Genomic DNA, 24989 nt, shown 5'->3' with positions numbered 1-24989 from the left:
ACTCTATAATTTTAGATATATTATGATATAATCTGTACTTCAGTAATTGTCTAATGTGCAAAGATGTGCAATGTTTGGCGAGAACTAATATGTGAATGGTGCAACAGTGCCACTCGGTGGCAGCTGTACTGTAATAGCCTACCAAATGTATCTGCTGCTGCAAGAATGTTTATGTTCTCCGATTCAGTGACTATGGCTGTGGGTGCCGCTGCACCCCTAGGTGTTAAAGACAAGGTAGGTGAAGTTCTCCTGCTTGGGTTTGGCGCTGAAGTTGTAGTGTCCAATGCGGTTCCTTTGGTAGTAGAAAAGGCAGGCGAAACCGACGATGAAGAAGAGCGTCAGGCCGATTCCCAGACAGGAGAGTCCAACTAAATGGAGGGTGTCATATTCCTCCTCCAAGGACTCTGCAAGAATACGGAAACGGAATTGAAAAACCACAACAAAATGAAGAGATTATTTAAAGTACTGTGACTATAAGTACGGACTCTTATTACAAACTCTTTCGTCCAGCACACTTACAAAAAGCTGAAATTTCAATTGAACTCATGAGGCTATCATGAAAATAAATAATTCACTTCAAATGAAAATACCTCAAATATATTTCATTCAGGGCTTTTGAAATGTTTTCCATCAAGCTACTTTAACTTCTCCACCTCTCCACCAGACTTATGATAGAGACAGCAGCGCTTTTGCTAAAATTCAACAGCTACTCAAATTTTAAAATGAAGAGACTCGAGTTTATAATGGATCCTGAAGACCTTGTTGGCTGTTCTTCTTGTAGCGGAGTAGAAGCTGAAGTGTCATTGTTACATCAGCCGGAATTCAATCCCATTTTTTACTCCGATTTAAGCAGCTGGAAAATATCTATTTTCTTACATAACCGCACATCACAGAGGAGTGAAACATTTTATAGTCATTTTGTGTAAAAGCTCTCACCTTCATCTGACCTCAGTAGAGGCCCGGAGGAACCGAAAGCTGTTGCAATTGTGTTGGAAGACCGAGCTGTTCTTTGTCGACAGTCCTGCAAGAAAAGTAGTTATTTTAGATGAATCCACTCTGCAGAAGCTGCAAGTTTGTACCACATTTATTTGAATAGGACGTACTCACAGGAACACAGGTACCCGATCCAACCTGCACGCAGATGTGGACCTGGCAGTGCAGATAGAGCACGTTCAGGTTGACGACAGAGAATATCTGCACGGACACACGGGATGTGCTGGAGTTCCCGTTCATCAACACTTTGGTGTACATGCTCAGGGGACAGCTGTGGAGACAGAGATGAGCAGCTGAAGAATTTCTTTTTAGTCTGCATTTGATAAAACAACAAGATTTCAGTTTTATTACATTTCATTGCTATATAAATTAGACAACTGTCTTTTTGGAACTAGCCACTGACATTAAGGTACTGTACTGTACTGATTAATTTCTTTTGAAATATGCATTGAAATGAGTTTAACAAAACGCGTTTGTGAGTGACATCATCACCACATTCCATCTCTGCGCTGTCCATCTTAAGGACAAGCTTCAAACTGACGAAGTATAACTGTGCTGCACGATAGCGTCCTAGGAAAGTATGAACTCAACTTTCAGGGGTGTTTTTCCTTCCAAGGAGTGGCTAAACATTTCGGGAAATACACTTGTTCACTTTCTCGCCCAGAGTTTTGTGAGAACATCGATACCACCAATATGAAGCTACAGCCAGGAGATGGTTCGCTTAGTTTAGCATAAAGACTGGAAACAGATGCCTCCAGAAACAAAGTCCGCCCACCAGAACCTCTAAGACTTGCTCATTAATACCTTGTATCTTCCGCACAAAACCAACACAATGTGGTTTTATGGGGGTGCTGGACTATTTCTTGGCTGGCAACAGTGACTTCCTGTAGTCTCTGCAGGTTCCCTGGCAACCTTATCGTGATGATAACACTCTAGAAAGTCACTGTTTGTATGGATTAAGCAAACAACAAATAACATGTTAATTAGTGAGGTGCGGACTTTGTTACCTTCGGACAGAGATAGGCTAGCTGTTCCCCCCTGCTTCCAGTCTCTATGCTAAGCTAAGCTAACCAACTGCTGGTTGCAGCTTCATATTTGCACAGATGGACATGAGAGCGGTATCAATTTTCTCATCTAACCCTCAGCAAGAAAGTGAATGAGTATACTGTATTTCCTCCTTACAATCCAATTCTTGTTTGTTTCTCGCAGTATCATCATAATTATCTCCTTTCTTAACACAACATCCTTTTGTTTTTTCAAAAAAAAAAAACTCCTGTTATGTTTATTTCGACATAACAATATAACTAACTCAAGATCTGGAGATAACGGACAAAATAAATGTATTATTACCACGAATATATGGATTTTTTTAAATCAAACATCAATATAGATATAAATAATGTTACATGTTAATAAATGTTACAAATCTGCCAGCACCCCGTATGCTGATCAAGTGACCCTTTGTGGGGTCCCAACCCCAAGGTTGAGATATTCTGAAGCAGCGGTAATAGTAAGTGTTGCAGTAATAGTATTAGTAAAATAATTAGTAATAACTGTAATTAAAGTGAGAGAAAGAGTCAATGTATTAGTTATAACAGCTAGCTGAAATAATCATAGAAATCGTGATAGTGCTGTAGGTAGAATCAGACCTGTTCTCCAGGAAGCTGGGGCTGTAGTTGTCTACAGGATTTGGGGTGGGTGTGGCCCAGCATCTGTTGATGACTACTTTAATCTGCTCTGAGGAGGTGTTGAGGCTGACCTCCAGCACCACAGCCTCCTCAGGGGACAAGCTGTAGTTGTGGGGTAGCGGCATTGTGCCGTTCATCAGCTGCACTGTCACCTGGAACGACCCCGAGCCCACGATGACATCTTTGATCATGTCATACCTGGAGAGAAACAGGTATACACATAAACACCCTTCAAAATCTGCCTGCCAGCACCTCTAAAGCTCACTAATTAACATGTTATATCTCATTTGTTTAAGCTGCACAAAAACCAAAGTGTAAAAACAACAAGTTGTTGTTTTATGGTGTTTATTGTTTTTCGGCTTATTTCTTGGCTGGGACCAGTTGCCAGGCAACAAGCAGAGACTCCAGGAAGTTACTGGTGAGCTCCTGGTTACTCATTGAGCTTTAGAGGTGCTCAGGCAGATTTTGCTACCTTCAGTGAGTCCCTGTAGTAAAACATGCTGAGTAATCATGACAGCAAATGAAGCGTACCCCATGGAGCCAAAGTCAGTCGAGATAAGCATGCTCTTCATGTAGGTACACATGATGGGAACCTCCAGCCGCACTGTGGGTACCTCCACAGTTCCACTGGGTGAGATGTACGAATCCATGTTGTTGAACAGGGTTACAGATGCCGTGTAGTAGGTTTCATTCTAAAATAAAGCCATTTCTTCAGTTTTAGACTAGACGAGTCTATGAAACATATAAGAACATAGGAAAATGTAAACGTTTCCCAAATGCAACACTTTTTCAGAAGAGAAAACAGCTCACGTGCACAAGCCTAGTCACACACTCATTCCAGGCCACGGTCAGCTGGACATGGGTGGCATTGCTTCCGTTGACGCCACATCCCGGCAAGCCCAAGTATAGAGCGCTCTCCCTGATCTTGGTGCTCAGAAGAAAATCTCTGGGAACTGTCACAGTGATGGCAGCAACCCTGCACTGGACTGAGATGGCCCTTAGAAAAGAGGCATTGGTGGCAGTTCTCAGGGCAGTAGGGGAAGAGGTCATGGATGTCACTGCAGTAGCGGTGGCTGTCGAGTCGGTAGTGGCGGTCGTTGAGGTAGAGGTGGTTGTAGAGGCAGTAGAGGTGGTTGTAGGGAAAGTAGTGGTGGTTGTAGGGGCGGTAGAGGTGGTTGTAGGGGCAGTAGTGGTGGTTGTAAGGAAAGTAGTGGTGGTTGTAGGGAAAGTAGTGGTGGTTGTAGGGGCGGTAGAGGTGGTTGTAGGGGCAGTAGTGGTGGTTGTAAGGAAAGTAGTGGTGGTTGTAGGGAAAGTAGTGGTGGTTGTAGGGGCGGTAGAGGTGGTTGTAGGGGCAGTAGTGGTGGTTGTAGGGGCAGTAGTGGTGGTTGTAAGGAAAGTAGTGGTGGTTGTAGGGGCAGTAGTGGTTGTTGTTGTGGCAGTAGGGGCAGTTATGGTGGTTGTAGGGCCAATAGAGGTGGTTGTAGGGGCAGTAGTGGTTGTTGTTGTGGTAGTAGGGGCAGTTATGGTGGTTGTAGGAGCAGTAGTGGTGGTTGTAGGGCTAATAGAGGTGGTTGTAGGCTCAGTAGTGGTTGTTGTTGGGGCAGTAGTGGTGGTTGTAAGGGCAGTAGTGGTGGTTGTAAAGGCAGTAGTGGTGGTTGTACGCTCAGTCGTGGTTGTTGTTGGGGCAGTAGTAGTGGTTGTAGGGGCAGTTATGGTGGTTGCAGTTCTAGAAATGGTGACAGCTGTTTGTGTGACGGCAGAACTGATTGAAACCAGTGTGGTAGATGGGACTGTAATGGAAACCATTTCACTTGTTGATATAATGTCTGTGGTTACCCCTGGAGCAGTGGTTACAGTGATTAAAGCTGTATCACTGGTTGGGGGTGTTGTTAGAGAGAAAGGGGTGGAGCTAACTGTAGAAAATATTGTGGGTGTCAGTGGTGGTATCGTTGTCTCCAGGGTAGCGATTGCTGCACAAGACAAAACACTCTGGTCACAAAATGCAAAGATGTTATTATCAAGAGCATATAATCTGTGCAAAATGAATATTTCCCACTACCACACGTGAGAGATCGTACCTTGACAGGCTCGTCCAGGCCTCTCTGGGTTGTTGTCTATAAATCCGTCATGGCAAACACATGAGTAGGAGGCCCAGGTGTTTGTACATGTAGCCCACTGGGAACAGTCATTTTCCCCTGAATCACATTCATTCAAATCTACAAAAAGCAAAATATTTGGGTCAAAAGGTCAGACTTTATGTTGTATGTCTTTCGTATTATACTGTAGATTCCTGGCATGGAAATTGCTTCTAGTTGAAAACCAGACCTCTGCATTACATTTGTCTGACACCTGCTTGAATCTTGCAGATCTCTTGATTGCTTTTTCAAATAGAAATGTGATTGCTTTATGGCACAAAACAGAAAGGAACTGCTGTTCTTCAAGCACAAAGAGCTGTGAAAACTCACTGTTATCTACTATTTTCATTAAAAAGGTTTCTATTATTATAATATGCATTTCAATGTTTTTAATGCAATATGTAAAGCACTTTGAATTGCCTCTGTGTATGAACTGTGGTATACAAATAAACTTGCCTTGCCTATTATTATTATTATTATATACTATTATATAGTATATGGTCGGCACTTAAAGGTTGCACTACTATAAAGTTGGGGGACTCACAAGAGTAGTATTGAAAAATGGTTCAAACTGAGGCAGCAGAGGATGAGATAGCTTGTCTTTCAGCCCCCTGGTATGGGTCAAGCGCTGCATCCTACATTTCCCACAATGCAACTCCGCAGCATCATTTGGTATACCCTCCTTGCCTCATATGTCCCTACGTCTTTCAAAGCTGAGTAGTACTAACCTTAAGTAACTAATCGAAACTCATCTTGATGTGTAAAATCAAACTAAGACTTTGCTGAATGTTACTTTTTGCCTTTTGAGACTCGGAGCTTTATACCTACCAGCCCTTGTTTCATTAAACACACTGTTAGAGCAGAGAGTCGAAGGAGACGTACCATTAATGCTCGTGTTGTTTTCATCCACAGTGTATTTGGTGCTGTTCATCAGGGAGTGCAGCAGAGCTGTGGACACATTACTGATGTCTTGGTTTTGGCTGGGGATGAAGGTGATGGTGAAGTTGACCACCACACTCCCCGGGGAAAAGCTTCTTATCTCGATTCTCACCATGGCCTTCATCTCTGAAGACAGAGACCGACAGATCTGTTCATGACAACAGAAACAGCCCCAAAGTCAGAATAATGTTGGACGAGTAGATGAAACAATTTGCTAATTCAACTGTGTTATTTCATTGAAGTGGACGTGTTTACAGTGTGTGGGATTCTATTCAAAGATCACATCCTGTCACTTGGTACTCCTCGTAACACACCTACCTCCTCTATGATACTGTCAGTGAGGTTTCTGTAGGCCTGGCTGCTGGTGTTCTGCAGATCAGCAGTGAACTGGATGTTGGTGAGTCGCGTTGTGGCGTCAAGAGTCTGAGCATCTACAAGGAAAAGCCTCACTTGGTACGATAAACACATTTTCCACAATTAAATGTCAGCCCTCTTACCAGCCCTGGGCCTATTGATTAAAATGGACTCTTTTCTTCATCTCACATTAGTCATTAAGGCCAATTTTAACGCTTAACTTATTGCTTCCTGGGGTAGAATTCAGTGGTTGCAGCTTAACTTATTTTCAAAAATCTGCAAAACAGTTCCCTCCCCTGTGGCTTCAGAAAGATCTGTTTCCAATGCTGTTATCCTTTTGCTAAAATAACAGAGCGGGAAGACTTCCACACAGAGAAAATAAAGGTTTCTGCCATTTTGTCAACTTCGATGAATTTAAAAATTCCAATCTGATATTTACATTAAAACAACAGCAACAATTTAACAGCTTATCATTTCAATACTAACTGTAATGTTACCATTAAAACTACAATTGTACATCATGTTACAACTCATTACGGGTAAAAGTGACAATTTACCTAAAGCTATTCTATGCTCTGCAACAAACAACTTTTTGCACAGTTCTTACCAGTCTTGACGGATATACAAAGGGCGACTCCTTGGCTTCTGCAGGCATGAGGTGTGACAGTGACATTGTAGAGCACCCCAGGCTGCAGTTTACTAATCTCTGTTGTGGTCTGATTGGTCTCCTCCATGCTAATGACCTCTAACCCTTTGCTTAGAACAACCTGGTAAGTCTGGTTTGTTTGAAACTGGCTGGACCAGTAGACACGGAAGGAGGTTCCAGTGACATTAGCCGACCACAAGCTCGTGATGCTGGGAGGAGCTGGAAGACAGTGGTGGGTAGTGGGAGAGGGACAGGGACAGTGAACATGGTTATCCTTCATTCACTGTGATCATCTTGTAAATCAAATGTAAAAAAAAAAAAAAGTATTTCTTACAGCATGCGGTTGCAGGCAGAAGTGACTCCACAGTTGAGCTCATGCTGGTATAAGGTGCAGAACTTGTCCACTGCGGAGCATGTGATGAATTATAAGGGACAGAACTTGTGTTAGTCAGGGCTGCAGTCATGATGGTCTCAGTGGAGTTGAAGACACCCATGGTACTGTTGCCTGGAGGATCCCGTGTGGTGTTGGAAGCGGGGCTGTAGGTTGTGTTCATGGGTGGAAGGTAGCTTAGCGGGGGCTCTGTGGTGTTCGACACCCTGGCGTCAGCTGGTAAGAAAGAATATAAGTCGATGTTGAAATGAAAGCTTCGGATGCAAAATATTGCAATCTTGTCAGGTTAAATTCAACCACAATTTCCTGATTCAAGCTTCGACTGACTTGAGGAACTACTTTGACACATGTTGCAGCCTCCTGTTGTGCATCTTCTTCATTTCGAGACGGTGGTTTGTTGCCTACAGGTTTGCATAGCCCTTTCATTCTTGCCCTACCACCATATTTCTATGTTCGTGTTTAATGAATCATTTCTCGTGATTTACACACACCCCCTGTTTTGAACATTGTTTCCTGAATCTCAAGCAAGATAGTGACTATTAGGGCATTTCCCTATGATGTGATGTTTTTTCTCCAGCTCCGGTCTTCTATATTAGCTGCTGGAATCCCCCCTGATACTCAACCGACTATGCATCTTTTAACATGTTTGTTTAATAAATTATGAAAGATACCAAAGGGACATGTAGCCCTCACTTATGATTAACTTTGTTGGGGGAGCCTTTAATATACAGTGACATTTGAAGATAGGCAGGAAAAGTGGGGGAGACAGAGAGAGAGAGAGAGAGAGAGAGACAGGGGACCACATGCAGCCATGGGCACTGGTTGGAATCGAACCTGGATGAATGGGGAGCCTTTCCATCACGTGACAAGGAAGCATACAGCACGCTAGAGCGAGACTGAAATCTGGCATCAAGGAGGCAAAGCGGAGGCATCAGGGGAGACTGGAGAGAGACCTCCACACCGACAACACCAAAGATAAATGGCAAGCGATCCAGAATATCACAGGCTGCGTTGCCAGATGAGCTTAACACATTTTATGCTCTCTTTGATCTCCTCAACCAACAGTCAGCTGTCAAGTCTGCTCCGCCTCCAGGGGACCGGCCACTGTCAGTACCCACAGCGGATGTGAGAAGAATCCTGCTGAGAGTGAATGTGAGTAAAGCTGCTGGGCCTGGTAACATCCCTGGCCATAAGAACATGTGCCAATCAGCTAGTTGACGTCATCACTGACATTTTTAACATCTCACTGTCTCAAGAGAGCGTTCCCACCTGCTTGAAGACAGCCACCATCGTCCCCGCACCAAAAAGGTCTGCGGTGTCTACTCCTAATGACTACCGCCCTGCGGCACTCACCTCCGTTCTGATGAAATGCTTTGAGAAACTGGTTCTCCAGCACATCAAAAACTACTAATGAAACTACTAAAACTAGTTTCATTGTTGTCGAAAATGGTAGTTTGCATTTTTTCAATCATCAGGTCTCTATCAAGGGAATGATCGGTGGTTATTGTGTTAGTGCATTATTATGGAAAGCATGATAAATAATTTATTATTTTTTAGCTCACATATATTTACACAAATGAAAAAAAATAACATTACATTATTGTATATACTTGTTTTGTTTTTTTGAGAACTTCAGACTTCATTCTGCCCCCGCTTCTGAAACTGCGACCCTTGGTCTTTACAAAATTGTTTGTCTATCGAATTTACTTAACTCCAAAGCGTTTCTGTAATACGATACGGATTCCAGGCAGGACGAATTTAAATGTACTCTCTCTATTTGTTATTTACTGATCTTTGTATATCATCTGTATCATCTTTTGGTTCGATTTTTTTGAATTGTCACTACACAAAGACGACGCACCTCCAAGAATGTGTCTTTATTTGGATTATATAGGATGTTTACCATTAGTTTAGGCTTGCATAGAGTTATAATCTCTCCATATATCATAATAAGTGTATCAAAGTAATAGGAGATGTATCATATAAAGTTTTATGAGGTAAAAAAACACAAGTGAATACTTTGGGGGTGTTATGAATCTTACCAATACGATTTCTGTATATCGTAGATTCCCTACTTTTGAATTTACTGCCGCAATTCTTAACTGCGACTAGTAAATGATCAGTTATATTTGCACCACATGCACACAAAGACAGTCTGACCTGTACAATGGGCTCCAGGGTTGCTGGGGTCAACATCAATATATCCTTGGTAACAGGCACAGTGGTAGGAGCCCACTGTGTTGTTACACTCTGCCTGAAGGGAGCACTGACGGAGAGCAGGCTGCATACACTCATTTACATCTGCAGTTAGAAACACAGTCATATGAAGAGGTTACGCTGGAAGTGCACATGTCATCTTTCATTTAAAGGCTAAGTAATAAAAGTACATTATCACGCTGGCATAAAGGGATGAATTGTGGCTACAGTGTAGAGAAGGAAACCACTTATCTGTAAAAGAACATTTTGAAGGCAACTTGATGTGTGTGTATGTGATGGCGAGCTTGTTACTGTGTCTTTTGTGCAAATGTAACAAGTATGACTGATTGATGATTAATATCTGTGTGTGGGCGTGTGTCTGTGTGCACGTGTGTGTGTGTGTGTGTGTGTGTGTGTGCACTCGCTCTGGTGTTATTTTCCGCCATTGCAGGAAACATCCCACAGATGACTGTCACTCAAATAGAAGTGGTGGGAGAAGGAAACTGTGGTGCGACTGAGTCATTTTTTCCTGAACACCGTGTTCTCTGCAACATGAATCACTCTCAAAACTCTGCAAGAATGTCATTTCTCTAAAGAGAGAGAGGGAAAAAAAAAAAAAAAAAAAGCGCTGCTGTACAGAACAACAGCGTCTCCTCACCTTCCACGGTTACGGATGACACCTCCTGTATGTGTTTGAGGAGAAGATGCAGCTTTGATGTGACATTGTGCAGTGAAAGGGTGAAGTTGCACTCAATCAGCAGTGAGGTAGCAGTCCTGTAGGGATGAACCGGCCATGAGCTGAGGTAATAAACTGAAACTTCAGACTGCAGAGCTCCAGTCACCTATTAGTAATAGAGACACAAAAAAATCATCAGAATGAAATTAATATAAAAAGGGAAATCTGAAATGACTCTGAAACAGTGGATGCCTTGGCATATCTTCTATGTTTTAATCGTTTAAATGTTTAAATAAATAGAATTAGCAGAGCAAGTATTGGTAGCTGCCTAGTGGTCTTTGCAGAACAGCCTTTTTATATAAGCAGCAGAAGTCTCTAACGGCTGTAGCAGAAGCAGTGTTAGTATTAGCAGTAGTATTACCATTGCTTGTAGCAGTCTTGTGTGATTCAGATGTCCTCTATCCTTGGACATCAGCTGCTGGTAATCTGCCTTCACTGTCACTGTTGCATTCAAACGGTATCCTCCGTTCACGGGATAATTTGCAGAGCCTGAAAGTTAAGTTAAAAGGGTCAGTTCGCCCCAATCACAGAGTTGACCCGTATCTTCTCACTTAACACCGAGTGGGGTCTAGGGGACGGCATGGAAGTGATTGGAGTGGGGAGGGCAGCTGAACCTTATAGTTCAACCTCCCCAGCTTTGCTAAAATGTTCAATGGACCCTCCCCTTTGACTGGGAAGAAAACTGCAACACCCTCCCCTCCTAATTTGTCAAAATAATATAACAGTGTTGAATTGGTACAACTTGTTTAATCATAAAAAGCTAAGATGCATAAAGAAGAAGAAGAAGAAGAAGAAGAAGAAGAGCACATGACAAAAGCACGACTTTACCCAAGAAACCATACTAGTTGCATACTTTGATAACAAATAAAAAAAAAAAAAAACAATCAGCATGTATACTAACTTGCAGGCTCGCTGCAGAGAGAGCGACCCAATCTCTGGCAGCATTTTTGCCAGCCTGGGCAGTCCATGTCCCACTCACAGTCCTCAGATCCGGGATGCAATCCATCTGCAGTTGGACAGGATCCGGGCTTGGCAGTGAACTCCCCACTCCTGTTTACAGCTTCATTCAAAGGAAATAACATGTTACAGGCCATATATTAGCAGAGAGATATTTGCAGCAGCGCAGTTTCTGTGCTTCCATCTGGTGTCTTGCACACAGTACCACACACCGAAAGGTCATGCTGACTACTTGTGATGCAACGTCACCACACTTTATAAACACGCGTACGAAGACATTTGAAATCCAACAACAGACAGAACAATTGATGGATAAACAATGTGCAGTACACTCACGCAGGGCACAGTAACGGCCGACTTGCACGTAGCCATCGCAGCACCTGGTCACCTGCTCCATCTCTGTCTTGTACTCAGTCTGATGGGTCATCCTGTAAAGTGTGACCGTACATATCTTCCAGAGGAGCCAGCCGCCGCAAGGCTTTGTCACAGTGTAGGGAACCTTATGCATGGCCAGGAAACTCACAATCCTCGTCTCATTGCGAATACACAGATGGTAGCCAGACAGGCTATTTCCTAGAATAAAATATATCTTTTATATTTTACATTTTGAATTAGTCATTAACAATGCTCCTTAATTTTGACTTTCTCATAAAGTATAACATAATATGTGTCTATCGTCGGTAACATTAAAAATGTTTTTAAAAAAAAATAAAAAAAAGCGAATCTTCCTCAATCCTCAATAAATGCCATATTTTGTTGTGGCAATACATCAATTTCATGTTAATCCGTCATCTGCGTAGAGGCCTACCTTCATGCACAGTGCTTTGTCCCCCACAGAGAGCCAGCAGGGCCGCAGCCGCCCAGATGGAAAGCATCCAACTCATTTTTCACGGATCAAAATCGCAACCGTATATTCAACGACCACATTGTGCGTGCATGTTTCTCTTTGAGATGAAGCTAACTCACTGCTCAGGGTGTGCTCAAAGACAAAATCCTCTGTGGCTCTGTCTTTCTCCTCCCCTCGTTACACCATCAGTCCCTAATGGACCACAAAATGATGGCAACCAGCAGGTAAGAATCAGATTTATGTGATTTTTTTTTAGAGTTACATTTGTCAGAACTGAAATTAAATTAAAGTTTTGCAAGAATATTATAATATTCAGACAATTTGATACCTTGCATTGCCATGACATATTGCAGTATGGCATGTTAGTGGGCCAGTATATTACAAAGAGAAAAGTATTTGGTGCACATTATTTTCACAAAGGAAGCTCAAGCCTCTCTTTTATTTGTGTACAATAGATAAGTTGTCATTTTACTCATTCTCTGTGGTGTCAGTAAACATGTTTGTGATACCAGGCAGAGAGATGTGATATGGGAGGAGTCAAAGTCCCCAATGACTTGGTTTCCACACAGGTAACCATGGCACTGCTTGCTATGCTGCTGGCATTAACATCCTGTGTCAGCCATTAGTGTCAAGTAAGGAGGAGTGAGAACTTCACTGCCATTTTCCAACGTCTTCATTCTCATTTTATGAAAGACCAGTGGGATGCTTTGGCTGACAAAGACACGTTCTAAAAAAAGACTACATCAAGATTCTGTCCTCACTGTGACTATGTGACTATGAATTCATGTTTGACGAAAGAAAAATCTCAGTGTTCTTTTAAATCTTTTCATGCACATTGTTTCATTCTTAGTGAATGTGGTGATGAATGTAATGGTGCTGCTTTTACATAATGAGGTGTGAAAATGGCGCCTGATTAAACTTCCCTCAGCCATTAAGTGATGTAATGACTGGTTACATGCTGACGCGCTGGAGCATGTGGATGCAGGGAGGTGCAGGGCTACAGGCTGAGTCAACTACGCTCACTACACATTAAATATATTTACACCACAAAATAAAGATAATCAGCACAATAGGACGCTGTTTTATGCCGTATTTCATATCTGATGAAAATATAGTCTTTTCACCACCTGTGCCACACCTGGGTCATGAGACTGTTGCCAGGTACTGTCACTTACTAGGCCTTCCAGGAAGAGGCCTGTAGGCCAAATAAACAGTGCAACAACTCCCCACTGGATGCCAGTAATGACACAAACCTCCTGATACGCTGTAGTGACTCCATTCAGTCACGGGCCTAATTAGTTTGATTGGGGTTGGGGGGGGGGGGGGGGTGCAGTTACATGCATATTATATCTGCAGCTCACAGTTTAAACCCACCAAAGACAATCTGTAGAATACATAAAATAGGTATTAAAAACTAAAAAACTTTAATTTGCTAAAAATCAAAAGATGGCCTCTGGTTCTTTGAAATGTATACATTCATGGAGAAAATGTGTTCTTTTTTTAAAACAAAAAACATATATATAAATGAAAAAATAATGAAGCCCCCACCCTTGGACAGTTTGCTGTAGCACATGTGACTTAAAATCAAGCTAAATAGAGCCACGAACTTACTATACTTAATTTAAACTATACTTACAAACAATTGCCAGTGCTCAAGTACACAGCCAATTCAAATATGGAGTGGAACTTCAGCTGGCAACATTTGGCCATGAAAAGAAAACAGAAACATTGACACCTACAACGAAAGACGTGACCTATCCCTTTAAATTAGCTTGTGTCAAGTCTTCCGTTGGACCCGCCCCCTGGTCCTTTACCAGCCTATCGGAGCGCAGTGCACGTGACGAGCGGTCTTTGCGATGACCTCATCCCTGGTGTGGGATGACGTCAAATTCAAGATGGATGGAATCACGACCAGCGCGCAGAAATTGACACAACAGTGAATAAAGTCCCGGCTGTGTGGAGGAAAGACCATATTGACGACGGGCAGGGTAAGTGTAGACAGACGACCAAACTTAACGTTGAACTGAGCGGGCAGGGAGGCTGAAACATAGTTGCTGGAGTGCTGTTGAGGAGAAGCGTTTTCCTTTTCCTCCCTGACGTAACTCGAAAGGGGGATTGTGCTGCTGTAAAACCTGACGAGCTACGAGCCGTTTCGCAGCCAGCAACTGCGCCGTGTCAGGCCGGGTTGAGCCGTTTTTGAAAAAAACAAAAACAAAACACCACTTTCACCGGGGGTAGCGGCTACAGTTCACTCCCCCGCACTCCAACAGCTTCTGTCTGCACCCACGGTGTTTTCATTCCGGGATTACAGCGGCGGAGTCCATTGAAACGCGCTCAACTTTTCCCCTTTATTTGATAGAACCGATGTACGGTTAAAGCGGAACGGCTGTAGCCTCGGTTCTTTCGCCATTTGCCCACACGAAAAGAGAAACGCGTGACTAATTTCTAAACTGAAAGCAGCGTTTCGGCAGAGAAGTTGCCTGTCATGTGAAATTGAGCCACGTCTCATGGATGATCTAATGCTGAAAGCCTCACTCGACTTCCTCATAGAGGACGGACACGACTGAATGTCCCCTGTTGTCCTCTTAACGTGGACTACAAGTTTGATGAAGAGGCAACCGAGCGGCAGTTAGTTTTTGATGAATGAATGAAGCTTCTGCCCATGAACCTATTTTAGCAAGTGTCAATAATGTCAACATAAGGAACATGGCTTCCGGTCACAATTTTCAAAATAAACGCCTTAAGGAGCAACATGCATTGTTTCTAAGAAAACTAGCATTGTGAAATGAATTTTTTTTTTGTAGGTAAATATGCAGTTGTTCTTGTGCCAGAAAATGTTCATGTATGAGAACAATGTAAAACACATTTTTTATATTATTAAATCCACTCAGTTGACAGTTTATTAGGTAAGGTTCTAAAAGCACCACACTACAGCCAAAATGACCATAAAGTTGATCCACACCTCTCTAAATCAGTTTAAACAATAACTAACCTTCCTGAAGGTACGATCTGTTGCAGGACTGGTGTATTAGACTGCATTAGGTTCAGCTAGGTGTTCTGCCCAAGGGTGTAATTCCCACTGGGGATTCATTTTCTTGCTAGAATCTCTCTAAACACTGTCCTCTTACTGTCCTGTCTCCGTATTACGGTTGAGAGAGGACAAGAATAGAGTTCCTTGTTGTGACGATTCAAATACAACATTATCTATCATTTCTGTCAAGAGAACGAATCATGATTTAAAGTAGGGTCACTGCATTAACAAAACAGCAGAGGTTAACACAGAATTTTATATTAAAAATAATATGGAAAACACAACAACCAATTTCATCATTATTAAGTGCTAGATTTATTTACGTGTATCTGCAACTAAATACAGAGATTCGATTATATGCTATATTTATATTTTACTTCATTGTGTCCCCCCCACTTCTGAAACCTAGAGTATCTTATACATTGACAATTCAGTGTACATTGCAGTGTAACAGCAGTATTTTCCATGTCTACCACTATACAGAGGGAGAATATCTTTATGTGCAAGTGTTCAATGCAGGGTTTCCATCAGGCAGTTGTTAGGCTTGGTAACCAGCCAGATGCTGATGCATCTCGTCTCACAATCAACTTAGTACAATTAGTAGATGACAGACTAAACAGTAGTCAAACCTGTTAAATATGGGGCATTTGTTACATGAAATACCACCCCTGCTCTTTTCTTAATGTTTTATTTCATAGAAGAATGTTGTGATGTAAGTGGAGGTGATCCTTAATTCAGATAAGGTGGACCACCTCTGCCCAGTACACAGAAGCCTTTATTTTCAAGGCAAAGTTTTTAAACTTCCTGCATTAGTCTGTGTCACTGAGGGTGACTTGACAGAGCAGCGTTTTCATACCTTCTGATTACTAACATGATGTAATGCCCATGAACTTGCTGTGTGTGTCCTGTATTAACCTGCATGTTGTGGTAAATAAAAAGGTTACACTTTGACTTCTAGTAATCATAATAAACAACAACAATAAGAAAGAAATCAGCATTTGTTCACAGCAGGCCAGCAGCCAGCACCTATTTTCATTATTGATTAATCTGCTGATTGGAAAAAAATCCCAAGCTGATGTCTTTATATGTCTTTTTCACCTGACTAACAGTCCAAAATTCAAAGATATTCAGTTTACTATCATATTAAACGGAGAAAAGCAGGAAATCCTCTCAAGGAATAAGCTGGAACCAGGTAATGTCTGACATTTTTGCTTGAAAAATTACTTAAATCATACATCAATTGTCAAAGTAGTTCCCGATCATTCTTCTGTCGGTCCACTAAATGTTGCAACTCTAAGGCACAGTAATTATACAATACATTATCATTAGTATCATTACTATACCTTAAAACAATGATTTGTTTCCACATAGACTACAAACAAGACACTTAGACAACATAGGCAAGTAATGTCCAAACTGAAGTAATCATAAATAAAGAAATCCATCCGAATACCAGTGAATTTCAAGGTTTCTCGTGTTTTCATGTGCTCTGTCAGGTGGCAGCTGATATCTTGTAAATTATATGTAATTATAGTTAAAAGTCAAAGTATTGCTTAAATGTAAAAAAAACCTGAAAATCATTCATTCTTCTCGCCCTAATACATGAAGAATTTAAAAATGTACTTTTCAAAAAGTCTGTAATAAATTCACATGGTTGTTCTATTAGAAGAGTGATCTGTCTTTTAGTTTGTTACATTTGTTACAAGAATTCTCACAAATTGTCAAAACATGCAAAACTGCAGTAGAACCAAGTTGTTCAAGCTATTTTTATATGAGTGCATGTGCTTGTTCGTGCCCGTCTCTACGACATACTGATTTTGTGCACTTATTGATCACCTTTTATATTTACTTTCCTGCATCCAACTGTAATCCTCTTGTCTTGTCTTTCAGTCATGGAGAGCCTAGTGCATTACAGCAATCCCTCCCATGCCCTCTCGGTGTTAGGGCTTCTGAATGAGCAGCGCCTGCGGGGCCAGATGTGTGACGTAGTCCTGGTTGTGGGGGACCAGAGGTACCAGGCCCATAAGAGTGTTCTGGCTGCCAGCAGTGAGTATTTCCAGTCCCTGTTCACACGGATGGACGCAGAGTCACTGAAAGTTGTGAACCTGGACTTCTGTGAGCCCGACGCCTTCGAGATAGTTCTGAATTACATCTACTCCTCCTCACTTTTTGTGGACAAAGGCAGCCTGGCAGCCATTCAAGAGCTGGGCTACAGCCTTGGAATCCCTTTCCTCACCAACATTGTATCAGCAAGGCCACATGCATCCTACTGTGTGTCTAGGAAAAGGCTTTCGTTCTCAGAAGGGGATGAGAATGACATCCAGACAAGGAGCGTCATTGTGTGTCGGGTCAGGAATGATATAGCCCATCCCTCTAGCTCCAATTATCCAAGAAAAACATCAGAGAGATCATCGTCTCCCCTCTCCACTCGAGAGTCAGCTCAGCCTCCATCAGAACACAACTCGTATGAATCAGTCAGAAACTCTGAATCCATCAGCAGGAAATCATCTGAACCGAGCGAAGCTGCCGAAAGGAAGTCCACCTATCCATACACCTCCATATTGAAAGGGAATCCATCACACATCACATCTGTTAGGCCCCAGCTGACATCATCAGTGTCTTTCAGTGATGCTGAAGTGCAGCACATCAGGCTGCAGTCTGGCACTGATCTGGACACTAAAGAGGAGAATGAGGAGCAGGAGCCCCACTACCACACCAAAGTGCCCTTTCAGGGTCAGGCCAGTGAGCCGAGCCAGACCATTGACAGGAGCGGGCCGCTCATAAAAAGCCTACTCCGAAGATCATTGTCCATGGACAGCCCTGTTCCAGTCTTCTCACCCACACTGGAACTCAAGGAGCTGCAAAATCGTGAACAGTCGGTTGTTAAAATGGCATCAAAAGCATCTGGGCCAGAAAAATCTGCTCACAATGGCAATTCAAAAAGAGCATCTCCCCTGGTTCTCAGGTCAAAGTACCCCAGCAGGTATGATGAAGAAACTCAGGTAGAAAGAGAGGTCAGTGTGAAAGCTGAGCCGAGCAGTCCACTTGCTGACCCCATGGACATTATTCGTATCACAGTTGGAGACGCATTGCCAGTCAATCTTAAAGACTTTCAAACAAATTATGACCAAGACTCCAGACCAGACTTCAATTCTTTCGGGAAAAGGAAGGACAGGCCAGACAACAGAAGGTACCCATTCAAGAAGAGCAAAATATTTAAAGAGCATCCCCTTAAACCGGACGAGAACATGTCAAAAACAGTACCTCAGAGTGCCAGCAGAGACTCTAATGAGAACAGTGGGGAGCTGCCTCAGAACAAGATTTTCAAATGCTGGAACTGTTTAAAGGTTTTCAGGTCCAGTGCTGGACTACACCGTCATGTGAACATGTATCACAACCCTGAAAAGCCGTATGCTTGCGACATCTGCCACAAGCGCTTCCATACCAACTTCAAAGTGTGGACTCACTGCCAAACTCAGCATGGTGTAGTACAGAACCCAGCCTCGTCCTCCAGCTCCTCTGTGCTGGACGAGAAGTTTCAAAAGAAGTTGATAGATATTGTGCGAGAAAGGGAAATAAAGAAGGCCTTGCTTTGGAAGTTGAAGAGGAATAAGCAGGGTTTGCAATCTCCTGCACTCACCAAAAAGAGATCAAGGCCCAGCTTCATATGTCCTTACTGTGGGAAAGTATTCGTGTTCCAGTCTCAGTACAGACAGCATATAAGGACACATCCTGCTGAAAAAGCTGACCAGGACACAGCGAACGAGAGCATCCTCTACCAGGAACAGGATGAGATCATTCAACAGAAGAACACAGATGCTGGTGTTTACTCCTGTAGACTTTGTAATATGAAGCTGTCTTCACTCTTTGAACAGGGCGACCATGAGAGGGGCTGTCGACACGCAACTGTATGCCCCTACTGTGGCCTCCGCTTCTCGAATCCATCGGTCAAGAAGGACCACGAGGCACACTGTAAGTACAAGAAGCTGACGTGCCTGGAATGCATGCGGACCTTCAAGTCCTCCTTCAGCATATGGCGCCACCAGGTGGAGGTCCACAACCAAAACATGATGACTGTTAAAGACCACATTCACCTGAAGCAGCAAGAGGACAACGAAGAGGCGTCGGAAATGCTCAGAGAAGAGCATTACAGCGATGAGCCTCCAGCAACTGGGAGCTCAAGAGAGAACATCAGTTACAGCGACTCCTCAGGTCCGCCCATGTACGATTCAGAAGACTCCTCATCCTATGTGCCTGAGGACCTGAGCATGGGCCACCATGGCAAGCTGGTCGTGAAGGAGGAACCATTGGAGGAGGCTGTGAGTGAGAGGGAAAACACAGAGACTGCCAAAAGTGGGCCTGAGGAACCTGGTGTGTGGCCATGCGAGAAATGCGGTAATCTCTTCAGCTCTCGCAAAGACCTGGAACGACACCAGGAGCTGCTATGCCACATCAAACCGTTCATCTGTCACATCTGCAACAAAGCCTTCAGGACCAACTTCCGCCTTTGGAGCCACTTCCAGTCTCACATGTCGACTTCTAACGAACCCGGAGCCAAAGAGATCGACAGACACCCCTCACCTCTGTCTCCCTCCCCTCCCTCGACCCCTCAAAACTCTGAGCGTCCCTCCCCACAGGCCTCCGTGCTCAAGTCCACCCAGGTGGCGCCGGTTGCTGCAGCAGTGGCTGAGGAGTCCAGCAGCCCAGAGCCCTGTAGCTCATCAGTAAGCAAGACGAAGAGGCCTGAACTAGAACGGCAACCCAGCAGCCACAGCCCTCTGTCACGGTCAAACAGCATGGAGAATCCAGGTGGCCCTCAGGAATCAGACACACTCTTTTACCACGCACCGTCGCTCTCTGCCCTGACGTTCAAGAGGCAGTACATGTGTAAGCTCTGTCACAGGACCTTCAAGACGGCCTTTAGTCTCTGGAGCCATGAGCAGAGTCACAGCCACATGTAAACATCAGACAAGTCATAGTAGTGCATTTCTCTTGAGAGACGATACTTAATATTAGAATAAACACACCTCAGCCTACAAAAGGAAGACTTTGAATGTATAGCTTATTCGCTTGCCTCCGATGTCATATATTAAAGTGGCCATGTCTATTAGAGGTGTAAACGTGAATGTGCAATCAAGTGCTAGGTTCCTCTGTAAGACGAGATGATTATAAATGGTTTATTTTCCTTTCTAAATAAGCATTTATCTATTTTAAACCTCCTTTAGTTGTCTGCCTGTATTTATCTATCTAGGTGTTTTGAGAAAACAAGGTACAGAGTTCATTACTTCAGCTGTACCGCTTAGGAAAGGTACAATGAAAAAAAAAGGTGCAACTATATACATTGTTTTCTCAGAGTGTGGAAAAAGTGCTTTAAAGTTTTTGGAGGCTGCGGTTGAATTAAAGAGTAGTGCTTTTGCTTTTGTATCAGATAAATCTATCTCTTGGTGTGAGTGACATCCCTTAAGATAATATTGGTGGCCTCAACGATGTATTCAATATGCACTTTGTTTAACTGTTTGATTCTGTTATAGGGGGACGTGGATCCTTTCACTAACTGAGGTTTTTGGCTGCAGAAGTAGAATGATAAATAGGCCCAAAAGTTCGCATTCTTTTGTATTTGTCCTCTCATATTTGAGTTTCTTATTGCCTTTGTGTCATTTTGTTTAATGGACTGATTGAATAAGACTTTCAGTATAATAGTAATAAAGTTATATCACATACTGTACATCAAACGCACCTCAGACACCGTTTTTTTTTTGGGCATAGCATTTCAATGTGCAGCCCTGATTAAAAGCTTACAGTCTTCATTCAGAACTTATAATTTATCTTCCCAGATTACTAGCCTGGTGAATCATTGTCATGTGTATACAAATGAATGGGACGGTGCAATCGTCAGTCAAGATTTTCCACAGGCAAATGACTATGACATTTCTAAGTGTTTGCTGATAGAACTCATTTGTAAAAGGTGCTCAGACCAGCTTACTAGTAAAACTTGGGGAAATTGTCCATGAAAATAATGAGCTGTGTTGATTTGATACTATCTTAAATACTAGATCACATTAAGTATTTGGCTCATTACATCAGCAAAATAAGTTTTTTAAAAAAGCACACTGCAGCAGAGTAATGCAATTCATGGTTATACTCAAATTATAAGTCTGAAAATTATATTAATTTGGTGTATATTAGACATTGTCACAATTTCTGAATCACTAAAGTCCACCACCCCAGTGTAACACCAGTGTAAATACGCATACATTTTTGCAATTAAACACATTTGGTAATTAACCAAGCTTTACAATGCTTTGATGGCCTTATGCAACTTTAAGAAATATTTTGTCGATATTATTTTACATAAAAGCACAATGGAGTTTCACATGATTTATGACTCAGGCTTTTCACGGTGGTAAAGTCAAGAAGAGGGAGGCATGAGAAAGCAAATCTTATATTCTATGAATGGTGAGCGAGTTGTTCCTGCTTCCTAAAGATTTATTATTAAAGATTGTGTTTTGATTGTATTCCAGTTGTTTCACAATTGTATTCTTGTACAAGTATATACAGTACTTCTGCTTTGGCTTGATGCATTAGAACTTTGTCATAAATTATTATGATTGCTACTATTTGGGAGATGTTGCATTCAAAGAGTGCTCCACACGAACTATGGGAATTTGTTTTCCACTAAATGAGCAACGCGAGCTGCATTGTGATGTTAAATTCGTTGGAGAAATTCTGTATTGATAATAGTGCTCTTAATTTCTTGTGATAAAAACTTTCTGAAAGTGTCACAGAAATGATTAGAATTGTGTATATGGAAGTGTTTGTATCCTCGATTTTGTACCAATTTTGTTAGTAAACAAAAGTTTTATCTTTTTAGTATTCCTGTGCTCTCACTGCAATAATGAATATTTGTATCGGCATTGGTTGCATTATTGTTGCTTTTGGAGACTTGCAGCTGTTTTGTGTTTAGGTTTTTCTACAGTTTTTGTGCTTCATTTCTGTAATAAAGAGTAACAATGGAGTATATATACACAACCATTTGTGGTATTTGAATTATTCCGTTTCAAGTGGTAAACTCTACCCAGCCCTGCAGCTAATTTAAATCTACATTTTCAGGACTTTCCGTAACCCTCAGTGAGCTTGTTTGGTGCCACTTTGTCTTATTTGAAATTGACACATTAGAGTTCTGAATTTACCCTTTACCCTGATACACTATTACCATATTCACTCTGGATTTACTGCACTTTCTTTGACTTTTTGTCATATTGCCTCAGCACTCGTGTGCAGTATTGACATGATAGGAAATGTATAGGGCCTTGGATTTAATGGGTAAAACATTTCTGCCATGTATTCCAAAATCTCTACATCTATAATCCCTCACCTATAAGAAGACATGAGGTTTTATGAGTTTGTGTTACACATACGAGCATGGATTAATCTTTCTTGACGCTCCAGTAAAGCACAGATAATTAACAGCCAGCTGTCAGTTCCATCAGTGTGACTGGTGAGGCGAATACAAGCTTGTTGATCAATCTGCCTGTGGAACTAAAGTATGTGAAAACGGACACACACGTCATCCTGTTGGCAGACAACCCTGAGCCAGGGGGATGTTTTTCAAGCTGTGGGCCACCGTGACCATTTCTGGCTGGAAACTCGGGAGTGAACTTAAGAGGTGTTTGCTTTAATTTGGAAAAATGGCAAACTGGAAATCCTGTCCTACCCATGTGTAAGGTCACACTCCCCATGAAATTGTGTGCAGAGAGGAAGTTTTCACATAGATGAGGAAATCTGTTCCCAAACTCAGCCATATCTTTTTGCACTAACAAAAAATTGGGAGTTTATATGATCCAGTTGTGATTGTTTTTCTCTGCCGTCAAGTTGTTCTCATCTCAAAGGTTAGGACAGTTTTACAGAATCAGTCTTTAGTCTGAAAGAGCTATGATTGTTGACTATAATTACCATCAGTTTACAATGAACAACATTTATTGTCAAAGATTTACAATAATTTACACATTTGACATTGTCAGCAACACAACTTTTAAAAGAATTTAACTGATATATACTGTGATAAAGTTGCATTTCTAGATAGTGAAAGGTGAAGACAATTTGGAAAGAGACATCTTGCAAAAACAAAATATCTTTAAAATAGACATTACATAATTAAGTATCTTAAAGGTACAAGCAATCCCAGAACCACAGCAGAGACATCAAAACAGTGACTGATTAGGTGCTGACACTGCTCCATTGCAGCAGGAGGAGAGCTGACAAGTCGTGTTTTTGAGCATAGAAAGAGTTGTCAGGCATGACTATGGATACAGTTATGGATAAAATCATCCATATATTTCTTTCTCTCTCTGTCTTGGAGCATCCTCACAGTGCCAGGGTGTCTTTAATCAGCCTTCTCATCGTTGTGCTCACAGAGGTGCCCAGAGAGTCAGTGATCTGGTACGTGATTTTGTAAAGGTAGGGCTGGACATCTTTGAGACTGGTGTCAAAAACATTGTCCACTTCAGACTGGGTGGGCATCTTTGGTAGGTATTCGTGGCGGTTTATGACCTCAACCACGTTGATCACCTTCTCGCCCAGCTTCTCCCCCACTTTCTCCCTACAGATCTGTCTCTCCTGCTCATTGGCCAGGTTGACAACGTTGACCTTGATGCTCCACACTTCCCAGGGAATACACTCGTCAGAAAAAGGCCAGCGAGACTTCTTCTTCTGGTAAAACTCCAGGGAGATCTGCCCCATGCCATCGCTGCCAGAGTTGCCCAGAGCATCCTGTAACAAACGTATACAGTAAAACCGTCAAATGATAGGCCTGCCCGTGCATTACAGTCAACAATCACTTGTTGAAACCACCAATTACCTTGAATTCAGACACAGCTCTCCTGATCACTCTGTCCAGCTCCTCGGAAGACACCCTGACAAAGGTGAAGTCGATGAAGTCACAGTCGAAGTCTAGTGTGCCCACGGTACCGATGGAGTAGGTGCCCTCTTTTTTGTAGTGAAATTTCCCGGTGCTGCGATGCAGTAAAATGGTGTGCAGCAGAGCCAGCATAGCCTCTTCCACCTGCCTTGCCTCCACTGTTACTTCAAGAACCTCCGAGCGGCAATTCATTGTGAAATGACAGTTATTTCCATTTACAGGAGGACGACTCGAGTAGGGGGATGATGGCCACAGTATGTCAGCTCGATCACGTTAGGTGACGAAGATATACTTTGTTTACCTCTGCGGATGGGCGGGGCCTATCCCACACAGTGTATTACAGTGTATTAAAACACAAAGTCGTCTTTTTTAACCAAAGCTACCCTACCTCCGTATGTAATTTCGGCGAACTGAGCGCAGCGACATTGTAGCACAAGCTAGCAAGCTAAGTGTTTGCTACAAATGGGACAGGAAGATGTGGTAATGATGACAGTGCGACGATCTACGGCAAGTCGCGGAGTTCAGAACACTCATTTGGAGTATTTTTACTTAACTACGCATATTTAACGGGACTTACTTTGTCTAACATAGCACAAAACCGCATTCTGGATTGAAACAAAATTCCTAGGTACCACACTTTAGCCTCAGTTGGGAAAACGCTGAAGGTCGCACGACCACCAGACAACAACAAACTCTTGCATTTGTCGCTGTGCATTCTGGGAGTTACAGTTTGTGCCACATATCCGTTTCCAAACGGCAACTTTATACAGTCAGACTGAGCCGCAAACCAAGTCCAGCGGCGAGGATTGCACTCTTCGCTTTCAGCATGTTTCCCCGGGACTCTTGTTCAATATCTGGATATCGTCTGGTGGAGCTAAACCGCAGACTTTGGAAATAATTCCTATTTGGTAAACTTTGGGGGGCTCCGCAGCTAATGAGGAATAGCTAGTTAAGCGAACCGTGGCGAAGATTAGCTAACTAAGCTAACAACCATATTCAATGAGAGGAGTGAGCGCTCTTCTGCAGGTTTATCGGATGCCAGAAACTACCTTTAGCTCTTTGACAATGGTCTAGGTCGCTATAAGCAGCTTGCGTAATTTGGGACCTCTAAATGGCTTTTAAAAGCTATGGAGTAACGTTACTGCAACATGGATAACAA

At 42.5% G+C, this 24989-nt stretch overlaps 3 protein-coding genes across 3 annotated transcripts; 1 reads left to right on the top strand and 2 right to left on the bottom strand.

Moving 5' to 3' along the window:
• Window positions 1-216: 216 nt before the first annotated feature.
• Window positions 217-11919, bottom strand: umodl1 (uromodulin-like 1). The gene is made up of 19 exons (XM_070917708.1): window positions 11844-11919; window positions 11372-11608; window positions 10980-11138; window positions 10440-10567; window positions 10001-10184; window positions 9307-9447; window positions 7090-7362; window positions 6717-6974; window positions 6074-6186; window positions 5699-5903; window positions 4760-4897; window positions 4518-4651; window positions 3774-4239; window positions 3492-3739; window positions 3213-3373; window positions 2643-2879; window positions 1108-1264; window positions 937-1021; window positions 217-404 (listed from the first exon to the last, which is right to left on the bottom strand). Exons 1-19 carry the CDS (start codon window positions 11917-11919, stop codon window positions 217-219), a joined length of 3588 nt encoding a protein of 1195 aa, XP_070773809.1.
• A 4884-nt stretch (window positions 11920-16803) lies between these two features.
• On the top strand, window positions 16804-19880 carry zbtb21 (zinc finger and BTB domain containing 21). The gene has a single exon (XM_070918022.1). The coding sequence runs from the start codon at window positions 16806-16808 to the stop codon at window positions 19872-19874; it is 3069 nt and encodes a 1022-aa protein (XP_070774123.1). The 5' UTR covers window positions 16804-16805; the 3' UTR covers window positions 19875-19880.
• Window positions 19881-22935: 3055 nt separating this feature from the next.
• Window positions 22936-24202, bottom strand: atg101 (autophagy related 101). The gene is made up of 2 exons (XM_070917912.1): window positions 23771-24202; window positions 22936-23682 (listed from the first exon to the last, which is right to left on the bottom strand). The coding sequence occupies exons 1-2, from the start codon at window positions 24020-24022 to the stop codon at window positions 23278-23280; spliced, it is 657 nt and encodes a 218-aa protein (XP_070774013.1). The 5' UTR covers window positions 24023-24202; the 3' UTR covers window positions 22936-23277.
• Between the last annotated feature and the right edge of the window lie 787 nt (window positions 24203-24989).

The sequence above is a fragment of the Enoplosus armatus genome, chromosome 13 (assembly GCF_043641665.1).
Source record: "Enoplosus armatus isolate fEnoArm2 chromosome 13, fEnoArm2.hap1, whole genome shotgun sequence".
Taxonomy (NCBI): Eukaryota; Metazoa; Chordata; class Actinopteri; order Centrarchiformes; family Enoplosidae; genus Enoplosus; species Enoplosus armatus.
Note: the sequence above shows the minus strand (reverse complement) of the source record. Positions and strands in the feature narration are given on the sequence as shown.

Bases quoted from the DNA above. Each gene is read 5' to 3' on its own strand.
- umodl1 (XM_070917708.1), bottom strand. From the start codon at position 11,919: ATGAGTTGGATGCTTTCCATCTGGGCGGCTGCGGCCCTGCTGGCTCTC. The intron at 4,652-4,759 runs GTACGATCTCTC...TGTCTTGTGCAG, and splicing joins GCCTGGACGAGCCTGTCAAG to CAATCGCTACCCTGGAGACA. The intron at 405-936 runs GTGAGAGCTTTT...GTATTCTTGCAG, and splicing joins TCTACTGAGGTCAGATGAAG to AGTCCTTGGAGGAGGAATAT.
- zbtb21 (XM_070918022.1), top strand. From the start codon at position 16,806: ATGGAGAGCCTAGTGCATTACAGCAATCCCTCCCATGCCCTCTCGGTG.
- atg101 (XM_070917912.1), bottom strand. From the start codon at position 24,022: ATGAATTGCCGCTCGGAGGTTCTTGAAGTAACAGTGGAGGCAAGGCAG. The intron at 23,683-23,770 runs GTAATTGGTGGT...CGTTTGTTACAG, and splicing joins GAGCTGTGTCTGAATTCAAG to GATGCTCTGGGCAACTCTGG.